The sequence below is a fragment of the Chaetodon auriga genome, chromosome 7 (assembly GCF_051107435.1).
Source record: "Chaetodon auriga isolate fChaAug3 chromosome 7, fChaAug3.hap1, whole genome shotgun sequence".
Lineage (NCBI taxonomy): Eukaryota > Metazoa > Chordata > Actinopteri > Chaetodontiformes > Chaetodontidae > Chaetodon > Chaetodon auriga.
This window is the reverse complement of record NC_135080.1, coordinates 24710644-24728961: the sequence shown is the minus strand read 5'-3', so window position 1 is coordinate 24728961 and position 18318 is coordinate 24710644. Positions and strand designations below refer to the sequence as shown.

General features: G+C 41.8%; 2 protein-coding genes across 3 annotated transcripts in view; one reads left to right on the top strand and one right to left on the bottom strand.

Moving 5' to 3' along the window:
- Positions 1–2340: 2340 nt before the first annotated feature.
- il4i1 (interleukin 4 induced 1) lies at positions 2341–7331 on the bottom strand. Its single transcript, XM_076734737.1, has 8 exons — positions 7289–7331; positions 6454–6559; positions 5798–6012; positions 5549–5661; positions 4686–4887; positions 4503–4571; positions 4253–4389; positions 2341–3280 (listed from the first exon to the last, which is right to left on the bottom strand). Exons 2-8 carry the CDS (start codon positions 6482–6484, stop codon positions 2515–2517), a joined length of 1533 nt encoding a protein of 510 aa, XP_076590852.1. The 5' UTR covers positions 6485–6559; positions 7289–7331; the 3' UTR covers positions 2341–2514.
- Positions 7332–9394: 2063 nt separating this feature from the next.
- snx19b (sorting nexin 19b) overlaps positions 9395–18318 on the top strand; it is a 43138-nt gene continuing 34214 nt past the window's right edge. The window contains exons 1-10 of one of the 2 annotated variants that reach the window (XM_076734735.1): positions 9395–9486; positions 10770–11052; positions 11200–11394; positions 11938–13137; positions 13326–13524; positions 13756–13856; positions 13970–14089; positions 14338–14462; positions 15153–15246; positions 15374–15521. In XM_076734735.1, coding sequence (XP_076590850.1) covers positions 10792–11052; positions 11200–11394; positions 11938–13137; positions 13326–13524; positions 13756–13856; positions 13970–14089; positions 14338–14462; positions 15153–15246; positions 15374–15521 — 2443 coding nt within the window. In that variant the 5' untranslated portion in view covers positions 9395–9486; positions 10770–10791. The remainder of the gene's footprint in view (positions 9487–10769; positions 11053–11199; positions 11395–11937; positions 13138–13325; positions 13525–13755; positions 13857–13969; positions 14090–14337; positions 14463–15152; positions 15247–15373; positions 15522–18318) is intronic. The other variant, XM_076734736.1, reaches the window with a different exon arrangement.

Here is an 18318-nt window from a genome sequence, read left to right as displayed (position 1 = left end):
TATGGTCAGTACGTACAGTTGAAGACACAGTATTCATGGTGATCTTCATAGTTAAAGTGATTGAAATCAGTCTCTTAAGTTGTCTTTTTTTTAACTCCCCTGCAAAAATGTGCACTTTGTTCTGTACCGTCAGGGAAAGCAGAGTTAGTCAAGTCCAGTGTGTCGTATAGTGTCTGGCTGTAAAACTGAAAAGGTGTTACAGGTCCATGAAAAATCCCACCTGCTTGCTCTCTGCTGCTCCTCACTGACCTGCGCTGGTGTCATCTGACTGTGACAGGTTTACATCGTAACGTCATACATTGTCACATGTTGGAGCAGAAACCTTGAACATCCTGCTGATGTGCTGTTAGATATTAAACCAATGGTTCCCAACCCTTTGTGGCTGTGACCTCCTAAAAAAACTCATTTCTAGACTCTTACTTGGTTTCTTTGAGTTGTTAGCAGTTCCACCAAAGACACATTTCCCCTCTAAACTTCTTCATTCACTTAACTGTTTGAAGCCCAAAAAACCCAAAATGAGCTATTATACAAAAGATCAAGAAGTGAATACTGATCTGTGGAGCAGGGGACCAACCTATAGGCTGGGAACTACTTAGCCACAGGGGCCAATGTCTTAAGTGGAATTTTTAAAGCAGGATTTTTACTTGTAATGATTTTTGTAAGGAATGTATTAGTATTTCTATTTAAGAAAAGAATCTGAGCACTTTCTCCATCTCTTGTCCAAACCACAGTGACCTTGGAAATGTGTTCCAGGCACTTTATGAGAGGAATTCAGGGACTGAAACAAAATGTAGACACATATTTCACCCTTTAAGACAGTAAAGACTCTTTCTTAGCCGTTGCCAGCCTGTAATATTCAGCACATGAATCATACTGCTTAGTGATGGGAGATTTTTTAATGTTAAAATACTCAGTTTCATGTAAAAAATCCAGCATTAAAAATCCTACTTGAGTATATGTACAAAAGTATGATCAGCCAACTGTACTTGAGGTCAAAAGTAGAAGTCGTCATTATGCAGAAAAATGGCCCCCGGGGACTGATATATTACTGTCTTTTAGATTATTAGACTGGTAATTCTGATGCATCAATGCAAATGTAACATGTTACAGTCAGACCTGGTTGAGGTGGAGCTAGTGTGAACTCCTTAAACCACCTGGGGGAGAGGAAAGCTGACAAAACAAAGTTCTGCTACACAAGTTTGTTTTCTTTTTTTTAGATTTTTCTCATAGTCATAGTGAGCTAGTGAGCAACAGGAATTCATTATACCTCCTGCATCACTTCATGCTTTAAATAGCTTAACATGACTGAAGTATGTTTTGTGCCATTATTATAAAAGATAAATGAAATCTTTCTTTTGCTGGAACTACCAACAACTCATAGACATGTGGAACATGATGAGGAGCCCGCCTACCAGCATAGTCGTTTAGAACATTCATTTTGCACAACATGTATGAACTAGTTCATGTGAAACATAATGAAGTCTTTACAACATCCTAAACATCCTAAATGTGAATCTGGTGCTGAAGGTGAGTCTAAGTGGTTCTCCATCACATGAAAATACATAAAATGTGAGATAATATGCATGCTGACACATTTTCACGTTTGGTGACACATCTTTTAGTCCCAAACAACTGATAATTCAAAGCACGAGCTTTATTCAAATTTGTTACTAATCCAACCTAAAACTAAACTGAGTAACTGAAATATGAAGCAGCTGAAATGACATCAAGAATAGAGAAATGACAGACATGAGTAGACGAGCGCTGTTCAGAAAGAGTTCCTGTCCCATGAGGAACGCCATTCATCGTTCATCAAGGTTTTTCAGAACAAACGCAAATATCTGCATTTCATATTCAATGTCTTAAAGGTATTCAGTGTAGAGGTGAATTGATTAGATGATTCATTGATTGGACGATCAACATTTAGTAACTAATCGCTTGAGGCACTTTTCAAGCAATAATGCCAAATATTTGCTGGCTCCTGCTTCTCAACTGTGAGCATTTGCAGCTTTTCTTTGTTTTACATGTTAGTAGACTGAACAGTTTGTGATTTTGGACTGTTGATTGGACAAAACAAGCAATTTGCAAATAACACTTGGATTCTGGAAAATTGTGATTTTCACTAACATCTGACATTTTACAGACAGCAGCAGCATCAGCAGATTGAGACCTACTTCAGTATTATTCTGGCAGAAAATCAAGGAATATCCTCTCAAACATTGCACTCACCTTGTAACTGTAAACCCTGCAAACCATTATCACAATTAAATAATAATTATATTTGTATTTATGGTAATCATTGCAGAATCTGATCAGAATGTCAGCTTATGTGCTGCCAATACACAAACCTTGTACTGCTGATCAGTAGATATGTACATATCAATAAATACGTACAGGACACAAAAACATACATCATATCAGAGGGGCTAGTACTGACTGGTAAACCAATGTCAGACAAACCCTGTAAGACTGAATATGAAGGAACATATGTAAAAGAACATCCGCCCGACTAAACTAAACTGTAAGGCTATTAATGTTTTTAGCTGCTCTGAGTCCAGACTTCATTGCAGTTTCAATCCACCCATGCGGTGTAGCTGTGTGTTCTCCTGCAAAGTGCACCCGTCCCTCACTCTGGAACAGTTCTCTGGCATAGTGACCCTGGTAGGGTGTGAACAGGGCGAAAGCTCCCAGACTGTAAGGATCTAAGCCCCACTTCTTCACCAGCCCCCCTGTACACAGAGGCCTGATGCCCTCTCCGTGGATCTTCACCAAGTCCTCCAGGACCACCGCCATCAGCTCCTTCTCGCTCATCCCTTGAAAGAGGGTTGAGTCGTCGGAGCAGGTGTAAGACGCCAGGAGGGCCCCTGCGGCTGTACCGGGGAAGCTGTGGCTGGGGTAGTAGATGAAGCGAGAGGGCCGGTCTGTGATGCTCTTCCCTCCTCTGATACCCTCTTGCTCCCAGAACCGCTCTCTGAAGCTGAGAACCACCTTGGTGGAGCTAGCGTAATGAACTGAGCGCAGGGCCTCCATCTTGTCACCGGAGAGAGGGGGTTGGAAGTCAATGAAGAGGGTGGCCTTTGCTGTGGACGTAACCAGGACGTAGTCCACTGTTAGGCTGGCCAGGGAGCCTGAATTACGCCAGTCCTGGTATGTTACCTTCACACCGCTGCCACCTGTTTGGTTGATTAGCCGGACCTTGGAATTGAGGAGGATAGTGGAATTTATAACCTGGTAGAAAGCCAGCGGGAGGTGGTCAAAGCCATCTGTCACTTCAAAGTACCTGAAAGAAAACCCCCATTAAAAACCTCTTAATCACAATACATTAAAGCAGCACTTATCAGTACATCTATATCGACAACGGATCAAATGAGTGAGTGTAATGTAATGACAAGTGTCCAGTGTATAGGATTTAGAAGGATCTATTGGCAATGATGGGATGTAATATTCATAATTATGTTTTCATTAGTGAATAACCACCTGACACTAGGAGATCAGAGTCCTCTAAAATGGCATTTTGCACTGCCATGTAGCCCAGATGGCTGCAATCTGCAACTTCATCGTTAGATGGCAGTAAATCCTTCACACTGGTCCTCCAAGAGTCATTTTCTCTATCTGTGTCACATGGCTGTCACCGCTGCCCCACCCCTTTGGGAGACTAGCAGCAGGGCCTGAGTCTACTCAGTCCAATGGGAGAAGTGAACGTGAACACAGATTATGACTGATTCTTATGCCCCATTGTTACTGAAGTGAAGTGGATCCATTTTCACAAGCCACATATCTTCCAGACATACTGACACATACTGAAAATGCCCGGTGAAGATGGATTGGGATGGTAGTCCAAAGTGTATACCATGTCATACCATTTGGTGCAGCTTGTGATGCATCATCTTGTTATAGAGCATCTTTGATTTACTGTGTTCACATGTTTCCACTGCTCGCAAGCTAAAAAGAAAATTATCAAGTTTAATGCCAGCCATTTAGTCGTCCCATGTGTTGATATTAATTTGGGCTTTTCAGACATTTCCTTTACAGCAATTTTTCCTTCTTTTTGTTCCACTCTGTTCTTAAAATGGATGAAATAAAGTCAGTGTACAGTTTAAGTAAATTGTAAATTGGAAAATGTAAGTTTAAACCACTGAGATTATTTCTGCCTTTAGAGATGCTCTCTGAGACTCACTGGTAAGCCATAGTTAGGTCTGCAGACTGCGTGTTGACAGGCACACACTACAATGGTCAAATGCATATTTCTTACTCAGTGTTGTCATTGATGTCTGACTGTATGTACAGCATTTCTATCAGTGACGTGTAGAAGAGGCTGTTTTCATTCAGGATGTCCCCAACCATCCTCAAGGCACCGCGACTCAGGTTGCCCTCCTTCACCAGATACTCCTATCAACAATCAAATGCACACTGTTATTTATAGACTGAAAGTTTTCATTGACATTCAAACTATGGCCTATGCAACATCTGTGAGGACAATGTCAAAATAAATATGTCTTTACCTTCACAGTGTAGGAATCATATTTATCCAACATGGCTCTGCAGCCGATTGCCTTAAGGTCATCCCTCACCTGTGCACAGATTACAAAACTTGAGTAAAACACATCCCTGTCCCTGTGCAGTAAAAAATGCTAACATGTACAAAAGTAATCATGATACTATCAATGTGTGCCATGTGTACAAACCTTCCAGAGGGCCTGACTGAAGAGCTGAGCAGCTGACTTGCCCCTCTCTCTCTCATTCAAGCTGTAGTTGAGCACACCAGGGTTGTTTTCCACAGCATAGGTTTTGTGTAGCAATCCATTTACCAAATAGTAGGTGTTGATGTCATCTTGGATGAAGTGGTTTAAGGAAATGTGCAATTTGGAGGCAAAGGACAGCAGAATCCTGTAGAAAAGATACGGTGTACTGATTATCTTTTATATGTAAGAGAGATTTGACATTCTTCTTCTTAGGTAATGCCAGCGGTGGATGCAGTATTAAAGCCATTGAGTTATTTGATCTTTTCCCACTTGGGGGCAGTGCAATAACCTTATAAAAGTTGATATGGCCGATGTGGTAGCAAACAGTCACTTCTCCCACCACCTGACAAATGTAAGTCCAGTATTCACTCTCTCAGCTCTGTTTTGGTCTCTACCAACCCCTAAGTAAAAGTTTTAAGTAAAGTAAGAGTTTGGTGATCGTTTTCTTCAGTAAAACCACACAGCGAGCCTATTATTAACATATACTTTATTCACAAGATCAAAACACGAGATCATTGCTTTTTATAAGCCATGATAGTGATTAAATAATTCACTTATTCTTATTATGTCAGTAATAACTGACCAGAATCCATTTATTAACAGCTTACTAGCACTGATGGCTACAGGACTATCAGAAAACATTAAGTCACCAGAAATTGTACTGAAGTTTGGCACTAAATTGAGTAGTTGAACACTTTGTGGTTGATGGGAGTGCCTTTGACATTATCAGTTCACCCATGTCCCTTATATTATATTATGGCCCAGCAGATGTTTAAAAAAGACAGAGAAGTCATTATTGTACTCACTTATGAAAACTGGGGATCCTCATGGCGCCCACTTCTGCATACCAGCCTTCCCTTCTGTTCCTGAAGGTCTCTACACGTCCTCCAATACGGTCACTGGCTTCTATTATGGTCACCTTGTTGTCCATGAGGACACATAATCATCATTTTAAATACACTTCAATATGTATCAGGTATCATCAGTGTCCACTCAGGAAATTGATATTTACAGTAACATTTCAAGTGCTGTTCCCTCACCATGGAAAACTTTACCTTATGTCCAGCATCTTCTAAAAACTTTGCAGCGGTCAATCCAGCGATGCCTCCGCCGATGACTGCTATGTGTCGGGGTGTCTTTGTGGCAGGAAGACCTTTATTCACAATGTCGAGAAGCTCCCTGTAGTCAGTGTCTTGGAGGCAATCATACAGGGGGTCTCCAAATATTCCAGTGACAGCAAACACCACAGCCCCAACTAGAACCAGAGGAACTAATGGAGGAAGAAAACATTGGTTCAAGTGATGAAGTGACAGCACCATGAGGCAAATGTAGAAGAGGAGGAACATTTTCAAACTTCAACAATCAGACCTTAATAGCTAAAGCTGAAATCCCCCACTCCTCACCCCCCTCCCGGTCATCACCAAGCAACCACCTACTTCCAGTTTCCATTCTTTACTGCCGTTCTTACAAACATAAGCAAATCACATCTCTAAGCAGAACTGTGGGTTTATGACACATCGCATAAAAATATTGTATTTTCACAACAATCATCTTGTATTGCACAATCAGTTCTTCCAAGAAATGATGCAGATTTTATTATGGTTGTATTCAATAACATGTCAAAGATTCATTTTATAATTCACTAAATCTCAATAGTAGCATCGGACTTTATATGACCATATGATGTCATAGTGGTTTATTTAATACTTACAGAATTTGCACAGGGCCATGTGAGGAATCATCTTGAGGATGGAACTCCACAGTCTGGACTTCTTCCTTCTGCTGTTGACACTGACACTATGAGAGGAAAAGGAAACCTATCGAAGACAAGTGTGTTTTTAGTGGGAGGTGCTCAGGCAGTATCAAGAACACAAAGAAGCCTAATATTCCATTAAAGTAAATGTGTTTTTCTAAAAACACAAACAAATCCATTAAATTTGGTACACACGCGTTTCATTATTGTAAGTAATTAATACCCATTCATAAGTATATGATCTAAAATTAGAAGAGAAATAGAGGCAGCTCAGACTAGACGATCATTCCACTCACCTTTATCAAAGGTAATGTCTCGTAAGTAGTAAGGCTGTGCATGACTGAGGAGAAATGTCAGAGCTCCTGACAAAGCTAAACTTTCATCGCTGTCTCTCCATACGAAAGCAGCCTGGAAAACCTGGACGCGTGGTATGTGTGAAATTGCACACAACGTAATTTTAATGAGGGTCTGTGTGGCTCCTCAGGTCTTCCAGAAATATTTTCCCACACCGGCTCGAGAGTCAACCACACTGAACAAATCAGATTAGTGAGGTTATACTAGTCATCAGCATACCTCATTTCCTCCATCTTCACTCATTTCAATATCTGAGCTGAAAGTCCTCATTCAGAGCTATCCAAAAACGCCTGAGTCAAAACTTGAACTGCATTCAGACTTAAGGCTGCATTGCACTACAGAACATCAAACATACTTAACAAAACACAGCACATTCCACACTTTCATTTTTTTTCACAATTATAATTTCATTTCTATTTAAAAAATAGCTTCTACTTACTTGTAAAACTGTGTGATCTTTCTCGGCAAACCAAAGCAGTTGTGACTCACCAAACTTTCCCAAGTGTTCAACAAACAGTGCACAGGGACAGTTTTTATGGGCTGCAGTAAATGAAAGCAAAAGAAGAAAACAAGACATGTTTCATTTTCCTACCGGCTGCATGGTAATTCCTTTTGATCAAAGATACAGAACTACATGAAACTGAAAGTGACAAATGTTTTAAGGAATATTTTAACCTGACAAAAACAAAGGCGGAACTTACAACATCAAGATAACCTTTTGTCAGGAAAACACGCCGCAGGAGCAGGAACTATCTGTGTTTCCGATTTCCATGACTTCCAGTGGGCTGCTGCCTTGTATCAAAGCTCGATTTGGACCTGAGCGGTCTTGTAGCCTCAAGCCTCAAAGATGGAGACGCTCACCTGACTGGCTTTTCAGGTGAGAAACTACATCACAGGTTACAAAACTATCTAGCAATAAATAGATGATGCATAGCTGAACGCAGCATTGTTTGAGGTCAAGGGCCAGGTTTTATTTCACACTTTTGTCAGCATGTGTAAAAACACTGAGTTCACTGAACTAATGAGGCTTTGAAAGTTAAGCCAACCATGTTAATGTATAATGTGTAAGGTAAGGCTCTCACAACCCCCTGAGAACTCAGACTGAGGTCTTAGCTATGAAGCCAATTGGTTGGGTCCCCTGAATGGAAAATGGTTTGGGTGTATTGGGAGAGCAGAGCGGGAAAAAGCAGACAAAGAAACAGCAGGTGGCTACTTTCAGTGAACTCCCTGTGGCCCATGCTACCATCCCAATACCAATAGGCAGACAGACAGTTAGTAAAAATGAGCATTTAATTCCATCGTCATCCATTGACTCATAGATCTTTGAGGCTTTCCCTGTGGCTCAAAAATAGAAAAATTAAGATGATGCCTGATTAATGATCAGTTTTGCAAGTGCCCCCGAAGCAGGTGCTGCGTTCAAGTGACCACTGAGATGAGAGAAGAGGACATGTGGAGCGACCCCACAACACCAACCACCAGAGGTTCAAAGGCAGCTGACCACCAAAGAGCACAATCTGTGACAGGAAAGTTGATGAGCTGAAATTGGAGTTGAAAGCCCAGCAATCACTTTTCACAAAACCTGCTGATCAGATGAAGACTGCTGCTGCTGAAGCATCCTTTTGGCCTTTCCTTCATCCTTTCACCTTTTGGCTAAACACTAGAAGCCACGAGTGCTCAGCTTAAACAAAGAGAGCAGAGGGAAACACTAACCTCGCTCTGTCCCAGATTCAAAGTTCCGTCTAACAGCACCCCTAAAACTCTCTAAATAACACGTATCTTGTTTAATCTGTACACAAACAGTAATGCAAGTAGGTATACTACATAACTTCCTCTAAAACGAATTAAACAATGAAACACAGTGTGTTAGTGTGCTCTAGAGGAACTAGCATGCCTATATTTGAACTTGGGAGAGCCCACGTCATTTGTGCCTGCTTCCTGTGTTTATGCTAAGCTAAGCATCATCTCCAACTCTGTACTCAGCACACAGATATGAGAGAGGTATCTTCTCACGTTTATTTCCCAAAATGTCAAGCTCCTTTAATCGATGTAAGGACCCGGTGTTCATTAAGTTTGGTTATTTTTTGAGTATAAGATTTTGGCTGCATCATACCATAGTTTGTTTTGTGGCCAAAGTGTGCCATGCCATCTATGTAACCACGCAACAATTCTGCCCCACTCACTTAATTATATTTGTAAAGACTGTATAATCCATCGTCAATTGTACAGTATCTTCACCTCTCAGTTGCAGGGGTTATAAATTAAACACCACTGCATATTCTAAAGGTATGACTGATGAATTAAATGTAGAGACAAACTTCAAGACCATTATTTGATCATAATGACACAACATATCCGAGTCTTAGCTGCTGACAAAGTCTCGTGAAAACTGTTGTTCAATACCGGCAAAACAGTCCATGTTTTACCTTAATCTTTATAAGGTGACATTAAGTCATAATTTTAGGTGAACCCTTTTCTTTTTCTGACGTCATCCATTGCTTCCAAAGCATTCGGGGTGCGTCGGTGGCACGAGGAGGCTTTTTTATTTGAACATACGTCATCATACGGAAGTAAACAAAGCTGACAACAGTTACCAAGTGGCTCACGAGACCTCGGCGAATGTCATAACAGCTCGTGCAGGTTAATGTTCTCTTTTATTTTAATAGAGAGCTAGGAAAGAATTTATCTACGATCAGACGCCACTTCTGTGCCAGCGATGTGTCCTGTAAATTTGTAACTGGCTAAAGATACTGCAATCTTTGGGTCCTAGCCTGATGCTACATATCTCTATCAAAATACTTTGCAATTTAAAGAAGATATGCTTATTGGCAAAGAGTGACACCTCACAGGACATTATTGAAGACATCAAACAAATAGCTAGGACCTTGTCTTGACTTCGGCATTATTATAGCACATGAAAAAGCAATAATGTAGTTGATATTTGGTCTTGTATCTCTCCGCCTTTCCTTTCTAGTCTTCTTCCACTACAAATAACCATGAATGGTCGAGACGGCGGACTTGCAAAGACCTCGACTTAATCACAAACTAGATAAAATGTTGAAACATATTGCTCCAGGTCGAATAACTTGTACGCCGAATGTTTTGCTGTTGCGTGTTAAGGGGTCGGTAAGCTGTTAAAACCATGTTAATGGCGCGTATATGTGTCATCCAACAGATGAACCGCACCGTTAAATTGCGAAATTTATGAGCAGGATTTGGTGTCGTGTTTTCTCTACAACGCAGAAAACGGTACTTATCAGGGCTAACGTTAGTCAAACACGTCACTTCGCTAAGTTAGCTGGTGGACGCTACTAGATAATTACAAATAAACATATAATAATAGTGTGACTGAACCCTGGCTGGGTGGAGAACAAGCTAGCAATACAACCGAGACATCGTGCAAACCGACGTTAGCAGCTAGCATAAATATGTTTGGCCTTGTAATTAAATCCAATTAAATGGTTTGCTTATCATTAATAAGGTCAGCCGAAGTTACGGTTAAATTAATCAGTGAGTTAGTAACGCTATCGTTATTTATCAGGTTTTAAGACTTTATTAGTTCAGATGATGTTGTGTTTTTGTTATGTATATATTCGTAACTATGTCTGTCTGTGATTAAACTGCACGAATGAGTGGTGGTCGCTTTGTGGGGCCATATTCAGAATACTGTTTAACTTAGCTGTCAGGTGTAGAGTGTTCTCTTCTCTGCCCTTGATGGGTAACGACACCACCAGGACACACACACAGACTTTCAGTAAAAGGGGTCATAATTCATGTTGCCCCTGCCCCCCTTTCTAGGTTAATCTGACCATGCATTCATCCTCCTTAATTCATATTATTCACATACTGACATGCATGCAGCTTCTCAGTCTGTTTTGAATGCTGTGCCTAATCTGTTTGCTCCGCTGGTTTTGTTTTTCAAGGTGTGATGTTGCGCTTGCATGCATGATCTCCACATCTCATCCCGAGGGTGTCAAGCGACACACTAACCTCCACAGTGCCATGGTTGAGGTGTTAGGACAGAGGAGCTTGCTGGGCTTTGGTGTGGTGTTGGCATGGCTGGTTCTGTTCCACCTGCTGGTCAACATCTGGCTGCTGTGCGTTTTCACCAGCCTGCTGGTGGTGCTCGGTGGCTGGCTCGGCTCACAGGCCGTACTGGAGTCCAACAGTGTGGTTCACCTGGAGAGGTTTATCACCCTCGAGCAGGTAAATGTACAGGTGACTGTGGTTTACAGTTCCAGTGTAGGAATGATTCTAAGCTTTTTATTGAGTTAAAGATAATGTTAGCCTTGTTTGCTTTTGGGAAGCGGGGGTCACTTCATTTATGCTTATTCTGTCATCACTAAATTTAAGGTTCCACCATCTGTGGAGGATGAGCGTTGCTTGGACCAGGAGATCCACAACACAGTGAGGAAAATCATCAGGGATTTTGTCACCTCTTGGTACTCCACTGTGTCCTCTGAGAGTGCTTTTGAAACAGAGGTTCAAGAAGCCATGATCTCCATGGCCATGGAGCTGAAAATACGTGCAAGACAGGTTGACAGGAAGGTACTTTGACTTCAACACATCAGTATTGAGGGCTTTTGTGGAGTGTTGCTATGTGCTTCCTTACACGTTGTGTAAGAGGGTTATGGGTGGCTCTCTGCAGTGACCTGATTTCTATACTGTCATGTAAATGAAAACAGCTGTTGATTTAACTACATTTTTAAGAGGTTAACTCAACAGATTTTCTGATCAGACACTGTTTCTTGATAGCCTGCTTATTATTTACTATTGTTACTTTACTTGCACAGAATAGGACACCTCTTCATAGTTTATGTAGACAGTACGTAATGACTCTAGAAAAGAAATCTGTAACTGATAAAACAGGTAGCAGTCAAGCCAACAAATAGGATACACTGTTGTATGGTTGATAATGCCAAGGAAGGGTCGTCATTCAGTGTTTGTATATATGTATATATATGTTCTACCATTAGTAGTGGTATCAAAAGGAGCGTCACATTTACTCACTAAGTTGCTTGTGAAAGAACAAAATTCAAGTTTCGATTTTGAAAACCACAAAAGGTCTTTAATGGGACACTTTCACTGCAGGAGCTGACCCAGAGGATCCTGGATCTGTTTGGCTGCCACCTGCAGGACTACATCAGAGCCAAGGAGCTGGTGAGCGAGCAGCAAACGCCTCTGACAGCAAAGTGGAGCAGTGAGAGCGAGCAGCTGTGGAAGGCATATTCCAGGGTTACCACACCTCACCTTGGCATGACCAGTGAGACAGTGGAAGTAAACTACGTCAGAGCAGTTGTTGATTTATTGCTTCATGTTTTGGTGCCGTCACCGCACTTGGAGACCCACACAGGGCGGTTCGTTGTCGGTGAGCTCATCACCTGCAACGTTCTGCTCCCACTCATTGACAAGTTGTCTGACCCTGACTGGTTAAACAGTCTCATAATTGAACTATTCAGCAAGTCTACCAATCAACGGGAGCCAATTACAACAGAGCCAATGACCTCCTCACCACCACTATCACCGTCGCCTGCTCAATCAGAGGTCGCTCCACTACAAGAGACAGTGCACGTACCTCAAAAGAATAATGAAGTTCCCCCACTAAGAGCTGAAACTGAAACGGTTAACAACACAGAGATGGCCATGCCTGAGGTGGCTGCGTATGATGTGATTGATTCTGAGGAGGTCGACTGTGCACAGAACAACACAGAAGAAGAAGAACCTACTCGACCCTTTTTCAGGCATTACATGAGAGGAAGCAAGTCAAACCCATTTTACCAGGAAAATGACACTGACCTGGATTCTCCTTTGACTGACTATCAACAAAGTTCCACTGATTCCCTGGTCATGATCGGCCAAGAGGAGGGCCTGTATGACAGGCAGAAAGAGTGTACTCCATCTGCTGAGACCAGTAATGGTGTGGACCTCCAGGATGTTTATCCCAGTCCGGTAGAGCATCCTTATGGCTGCGGCCCCTCATCAGTTAGGACAGCAGAGGGGACTCCTGCTCTCAGCAGCCTCCAGGACCTGGAGAGGGAGGGCAGTTCCCCTTCAGTAAACCCAGCCAGAGAGCTTCTTCTGGGTGTAGAGCAGAGTGGGCTGGGGAACGCCAGTGAGGTGACTGAATTCAGTCCATTGCAGGGCTCTTCCCCTCTGCCGTCATTCAGTTTTGAGCCCCTTAGCAGCCCAGATGGGCCAGTCATCATCCAGAACCTCCGCATCACTGGCACCATCACAGCTAAGGAGCACCGTGGCACTGGCTCACACCCGTATACTCTGTACACTATCAAAGTAAGCGCAAGTATACATAACCTATATATGTTTCTCTTTCACCTGTTCATTTTTATAAACATAAAATTTGAAGAAAATCTAAAATGTAGACAAAAACCTCAATCTTAATTGACACAAAATGACCATAAAAAAACTGAACAGTGTTGAATATTGGTACAACCCTTATACTGTGTTGTCTTGGTTTTCAGTATGAGACAGCAATAGGCTGCGAGAACCCTGGAAACATCCAGCCGGGCTCTGAAGAGGCTGAAGTCATACTGTCAGGTGGTGAAAATCCATCACCCATTCAGCCAGTTGCCTATCACATGGTCAACAGACGATATAGTGAGTTCCTCAACCTGCAAACACGACTGGAAGAAAAAGCAGAGCTGCGGAAGCTCATCAAAGGTAGGAAGGATGGGCTCTGGATCATTTAAACCCTGTGTTGCTGTTTGGAGCCCCTAGTGTGCACAGTGGCCTAGTTAGCTTTTGTCTGGTGTGGAAAAGTTCATGTGTAGCCTACAAGTAGACCTGGATTCGCAGCTGAATACTTGACCATTACTTAAAAGATCCAGTTTGGTTGATTTTTGGTACTTGAGCCAACACCTGGGTTTTTATAGTAATCTGACTGTCTTTCAGGTGTGAAAGGTCCAAAGAAAATATTTCCAGACATGCCGTTTGGAAACATGGACAGTGACAAGATAGAGGCAAGGAAAGGACTCCTGGAGACCTTTCTAAAGGTCAGTGGATTCAGATTTTATTCCATTTATTAAGTATTTGTAGGCCCAATGTAAAATTTTGCATTGTTTATGATCTCTAAGGTTGTAGATCAGCATTCTCTTCTCTTTTTCAGCAACTTTGTATCATCTCTGAAATAGCCAACAGTGAAGAGATGCAGGAGTTTCTCGCTCTCAATACAGACGCCAGGATTGCCTTTGTCAAGAAACCTTTCATTGTGTCACGCATAGACAAGGTTTGATCCTGGATATTTCATTATACCACAACTGAATAACACTTGACTTTATGTTAAGCACATGTATGTGCAGGGTAATTACAATAATCAGACTGTGATGCAGTGTCATAAACCCAAAATATAACATAATAAAACATTTTTTTGATGTATGTACAATTATGTGTGTTTGTAAAATAATTATTCTTAAGCCTGCATTGGCTTTGCAGGGAGTTAACAGTACAGCACGTCTGTGTTTTTTCTGTGTTTAGATTGTGGTGAATGCCATCGTAGACACCCTGAAGACAGCGTTTCCTCGTTCAGAACCTCAGAGCCCAACAGAAGATAATGAAGGAGAGGTGGATGGAGGGAAAATAATCACTGACAAAAAGAGCAAGTATGTCTTCAGAGATCCAGACCAGCCTTTATCCACGTATATGTCGGAAACATATACCCATACAGAGGGAGGTGTTACACATGACATCAGCCTTTTAGCGGAGTTGCTAAAAAGCAGGGTTGCCCCTGTTTGACCTCTATAGCCTCAGAACTTGCACAACTATGAGAACCAGTTTTAAACCCTGGAAATGATGATGCCAGTTTCATCATGTATTTTTATGAACAATATTGGCAGTTGACAAAACCCCAAAGAACATTCAGTCATTGTTCTGTAGCTTGTAGCTTGTAGCTGTTCAAGTTTGCCCAGTTATCATGGAAATTAAGATGTTCCAATTTCCATTCTTACTGAGCACTTTAAAGACTTGTAGTGCCAAAGCAGGAAGAACTTTGAAACTCAAATACTGACCGTGTTTGTGGCTGGGAAGCCTGTGAGGGATCATGACCTGCATGGTGGGGGTAAGAATCTCTGGGCACAGCCTGGCAAAGCTCCTTGCTGGCAGGTGAAAATAGGCAACATTGTATTGTTATATATGTATGGCCGATTTTGTCACAGTACATCTAATAATTGTAACAGTGTGAAATCAGACTTGTGCAGTCTTAATGAAGATTTAATTACTGGTCAATGATGAGTAATAGAGAGGATTTTTGTATATGTTTGTGCCTGCACATTCATTTGTTTGTATGATTCCAGGTCTCGTCTGAAGTTCCCCAGTAAAAACCTCCCCTTCATGAATGGTTCAGACATTAGACCACCAGTTTTGTTCAGTTTGGAGCAAACAAACACAGTAAGTAACTTAAAATCTGCACTTTGGTAACCACTGCAGATTTGCTACTCCAATCGTACAGTGACTACTTTTCGGAGTCATGCAGGTTTTTCCTGCTTATGCTACCTTCTCATCTCTGTTCTTTTAGGTGTTTAATGGGATGTCTTTGGGAGACTTGCAAGCCTTTATCATGGAACAAGAAAAACTGTCTATCAGAGCCGAGCCAGAGAAAGAGGACAGTCCAGTAGTGAGAGAATTTGGATGCAGACTGGTTGACAAGCCCAGTCAGGAAGCTGGTAAGGATGGGGGGAGGGGATGCATTGTGAGATATGATATTCACTCTACTTGATCTCAGTTGCACTCAGGTTTCCTAGTTGGTACACATCTCAAAGCTGCTGTATCTAAGTTTAAAGACATGAGAGGGCTGACTTCAAAACACAGTCTCAGTAAACTCACCCTATTTTTTTTCCCTGATAATGCGACGGGAGAGTGAGCTGCTAGCAGCCAGTGGGCAGCAGACTCCTGTGGTGTGTTTGGCTAACGGAGCTAACAGTAAATGGAGGTAATAGCTTACGGCTAGTGGAGCTAACAGAGCTAATGGCTAACGCAGCCAAACACACTGCAGGACTGAGGGCTTCTGTTCAGAGGAACATGAAGCGTTAAACTGTTCTTTTTTTAACAATAAATGAATGTACTGAAGTAACTTCATGTTATTACAGTTTGGAGGTAAAAGCACTTTGAATTCTAATACTTTTAACAGATAATATTGATGACAATAATAAAGAGAAACAACATTTTGGGCAGGTTTTTATACACTTCGGGAAGGTTAGAATTGTCTTTTGGGATGATTCCAGGAAGGTGGTGAAAATAGTTAGTCTGGAGCCCAGATCCCGTGCAGTACAGTCACTGCTCGTAGTCTGCTGGCCCCTGTGGATGAGGACCAGTTCTAATATCTGTGAAATCGTGAGGGATTTACAAGAACTTCGCCTGATGGCTCTTGTCGAGGCTCATGAAGGAACCTCATAACAGTGTTGGCACAAACACATAAGCTTATATCAAAATCAAGATGTATAATCTTAAATGGATTTAATCAAATATTTTAGTTGCACAAAAATCCAATTGTGAGCTTGAATCTTAGCCTCCTTGCCTCTCATCATTATCTCTGCAACCATCATGTCTGCCTGTCTGACTCACCCTGGCTTGTCTACTTTCATTTTCCTTTGTGTCGGACCAACTCACTGACTCACTGACTGTTGCCTTCCTACTTTCCTGTCTGCTTCACTTGACCGCTTTCCATTCAGTATCTCGTGATGATTACAGTGGGACTATCTGATCAAAACCAGCTTGTTCCATATACCAGTCACTCATCAGATTCATCAAGACTGGGTTCTTGTTTTGGCAAGTCCTTGACATCCTGCTTGCTGTGCTGAAGAGACAGAAATGCTTTGTCAGTCTTTTCATTTTCCCTCTCCAAACCTAAAAGCTTCTGTTAGTGGCACATTTACTGAAAGGGGTTAACACTGTTTGTGGAAATGTCAGTGGGTCAGTGTACATCTGATTTCAGTTTAGACACTGCCTGTGTTTGGTCAACTGCAGCCTACTCTGTTAGCAGTGGAAACTTAATTTAGTGGAATTTTGTAGTTTAAAGTGAAATGTATGAAATTAAACTTCACTGCTTCAGTTGTAAAATGCTGAAACAAGAGATTACTGCATGTAGACTATGATGGTAGTGTGACATGAATGTGTTGCATGTGGATGAAATGTGCATTCAGCACACTTACTTTATATGCACTTCCCTGTATGAAAGCACTATTGCACTCAGGCAGACATCCAGTAAAACAGAAATGCCTGCTCAACACAACCTTTGGTCTTTCCCATGACATGGAAGGACTCAAAGAGTGACATGTTACGTGCTGTGTTGTTGCTGACCATGCAGACTTCAGACTTCAGTGCTTTATGCAGCTCCTCAGGTTGATGTTCGGGAGATCTTATTCTGTATTCCAGCACAGTACCAGTACCAGGTCACACAGTGCTCATGAGGGTTTGGGTTGTTCCAGGACTTTCACACCACATCTCCCAAATGTCGCCTGAATCCAAATAGTTGCTGTTTGATTCTTGCTTACTAACAAGGAGCCTTGAAAGAACTCCTATAAATTTGTCAGTCTTGATGGATAACAATTGATAGTGCAGAACCAGATATGGCATCTTTTCTAATTCCACACATTTCATCTTCATGGTCTAAACCACGTGTTACCCAATGCAGCTGGACTGCTAACCTCAATCAGAGATGATGCCTGGGCTCCAGAAGTCTAGTGAGCTCACTGCCCAACTCCATTTTCTCCATCAAACTCCAGCTTCATTTCCAGACTTGTCGTCTTCAGCCTCAACTGACACAGATGCACTTGAGGCAGTTTATGAGGCTTCACACAGCCCCCTCTGGAACCTCAAAAGGCTTTGTACACCTTGTTTCACATTGGCAATTGTACTCCCAAAAACCTGTTATCATACGTTGATATGTGAAATTGGTGGATTTCATTGGAGGGGTTCAGTATGTTTAAAAAAAAACATATCATAGGACATGATGTCTGACTACAGCTGTAGGCAAAAGCATACCTGTACCACACTCGAAAGCAGGCCAAAAACCTTGATGTCATCACCTTGTTCTGGCTGCATCCCACTGCCTCCTGTATCTCTCTCCAGGAACTTAAGGTAGTCTTGATGGGATCAATTTTTCATATTGTATTATATTGTATTATAGCAATATTAAGTCAAATAATATAGAACCATTCTCAGTCAGTCAGAGTCAGACAGTCAGTGGTGCTCTGCAGATTCACAGATTTATTTAATTAAAATGAATCAAATATGCTAATGCACTAACTGTATTTCTCTCATCTTCTAAATTAAAATTGGATTATATTGAAGGTTTTCAAAGACAAACGAAACAAACAGAAGTTGTAGCATTTACATGGGACTTATGAAGCTGCTGTTGATTTGGGGAGAGAGAGAACACAACTCACCTGACTCCCCTGACAGCTGACAGTGTGTGTACCAGAGATGAGAGACACAACCCACAACACCGCAGTGACAATGATC

Coding starts and splice junctions, on each gene's coding strand:
- il4i1 (XM_076734737.1), bottom strand. CDS start 6,484: ATGATTCCTCACATGGCCCTGTGCAAATTCT. Junction 4,572..4,685: donor TCAGTCAGGCCCTCTGGAAG/GTTTGTACACAT, acceptor ATCTGTGCACAG/GTGAGGGATGACCTTAAGGC. Junction 4,390..4,502: donor ATGATTCCTACACTGTGAAG/GTAAAGACATAT, acceptor GATTGTTGATAG/GAGTATCTGGTGAAGGAGGG.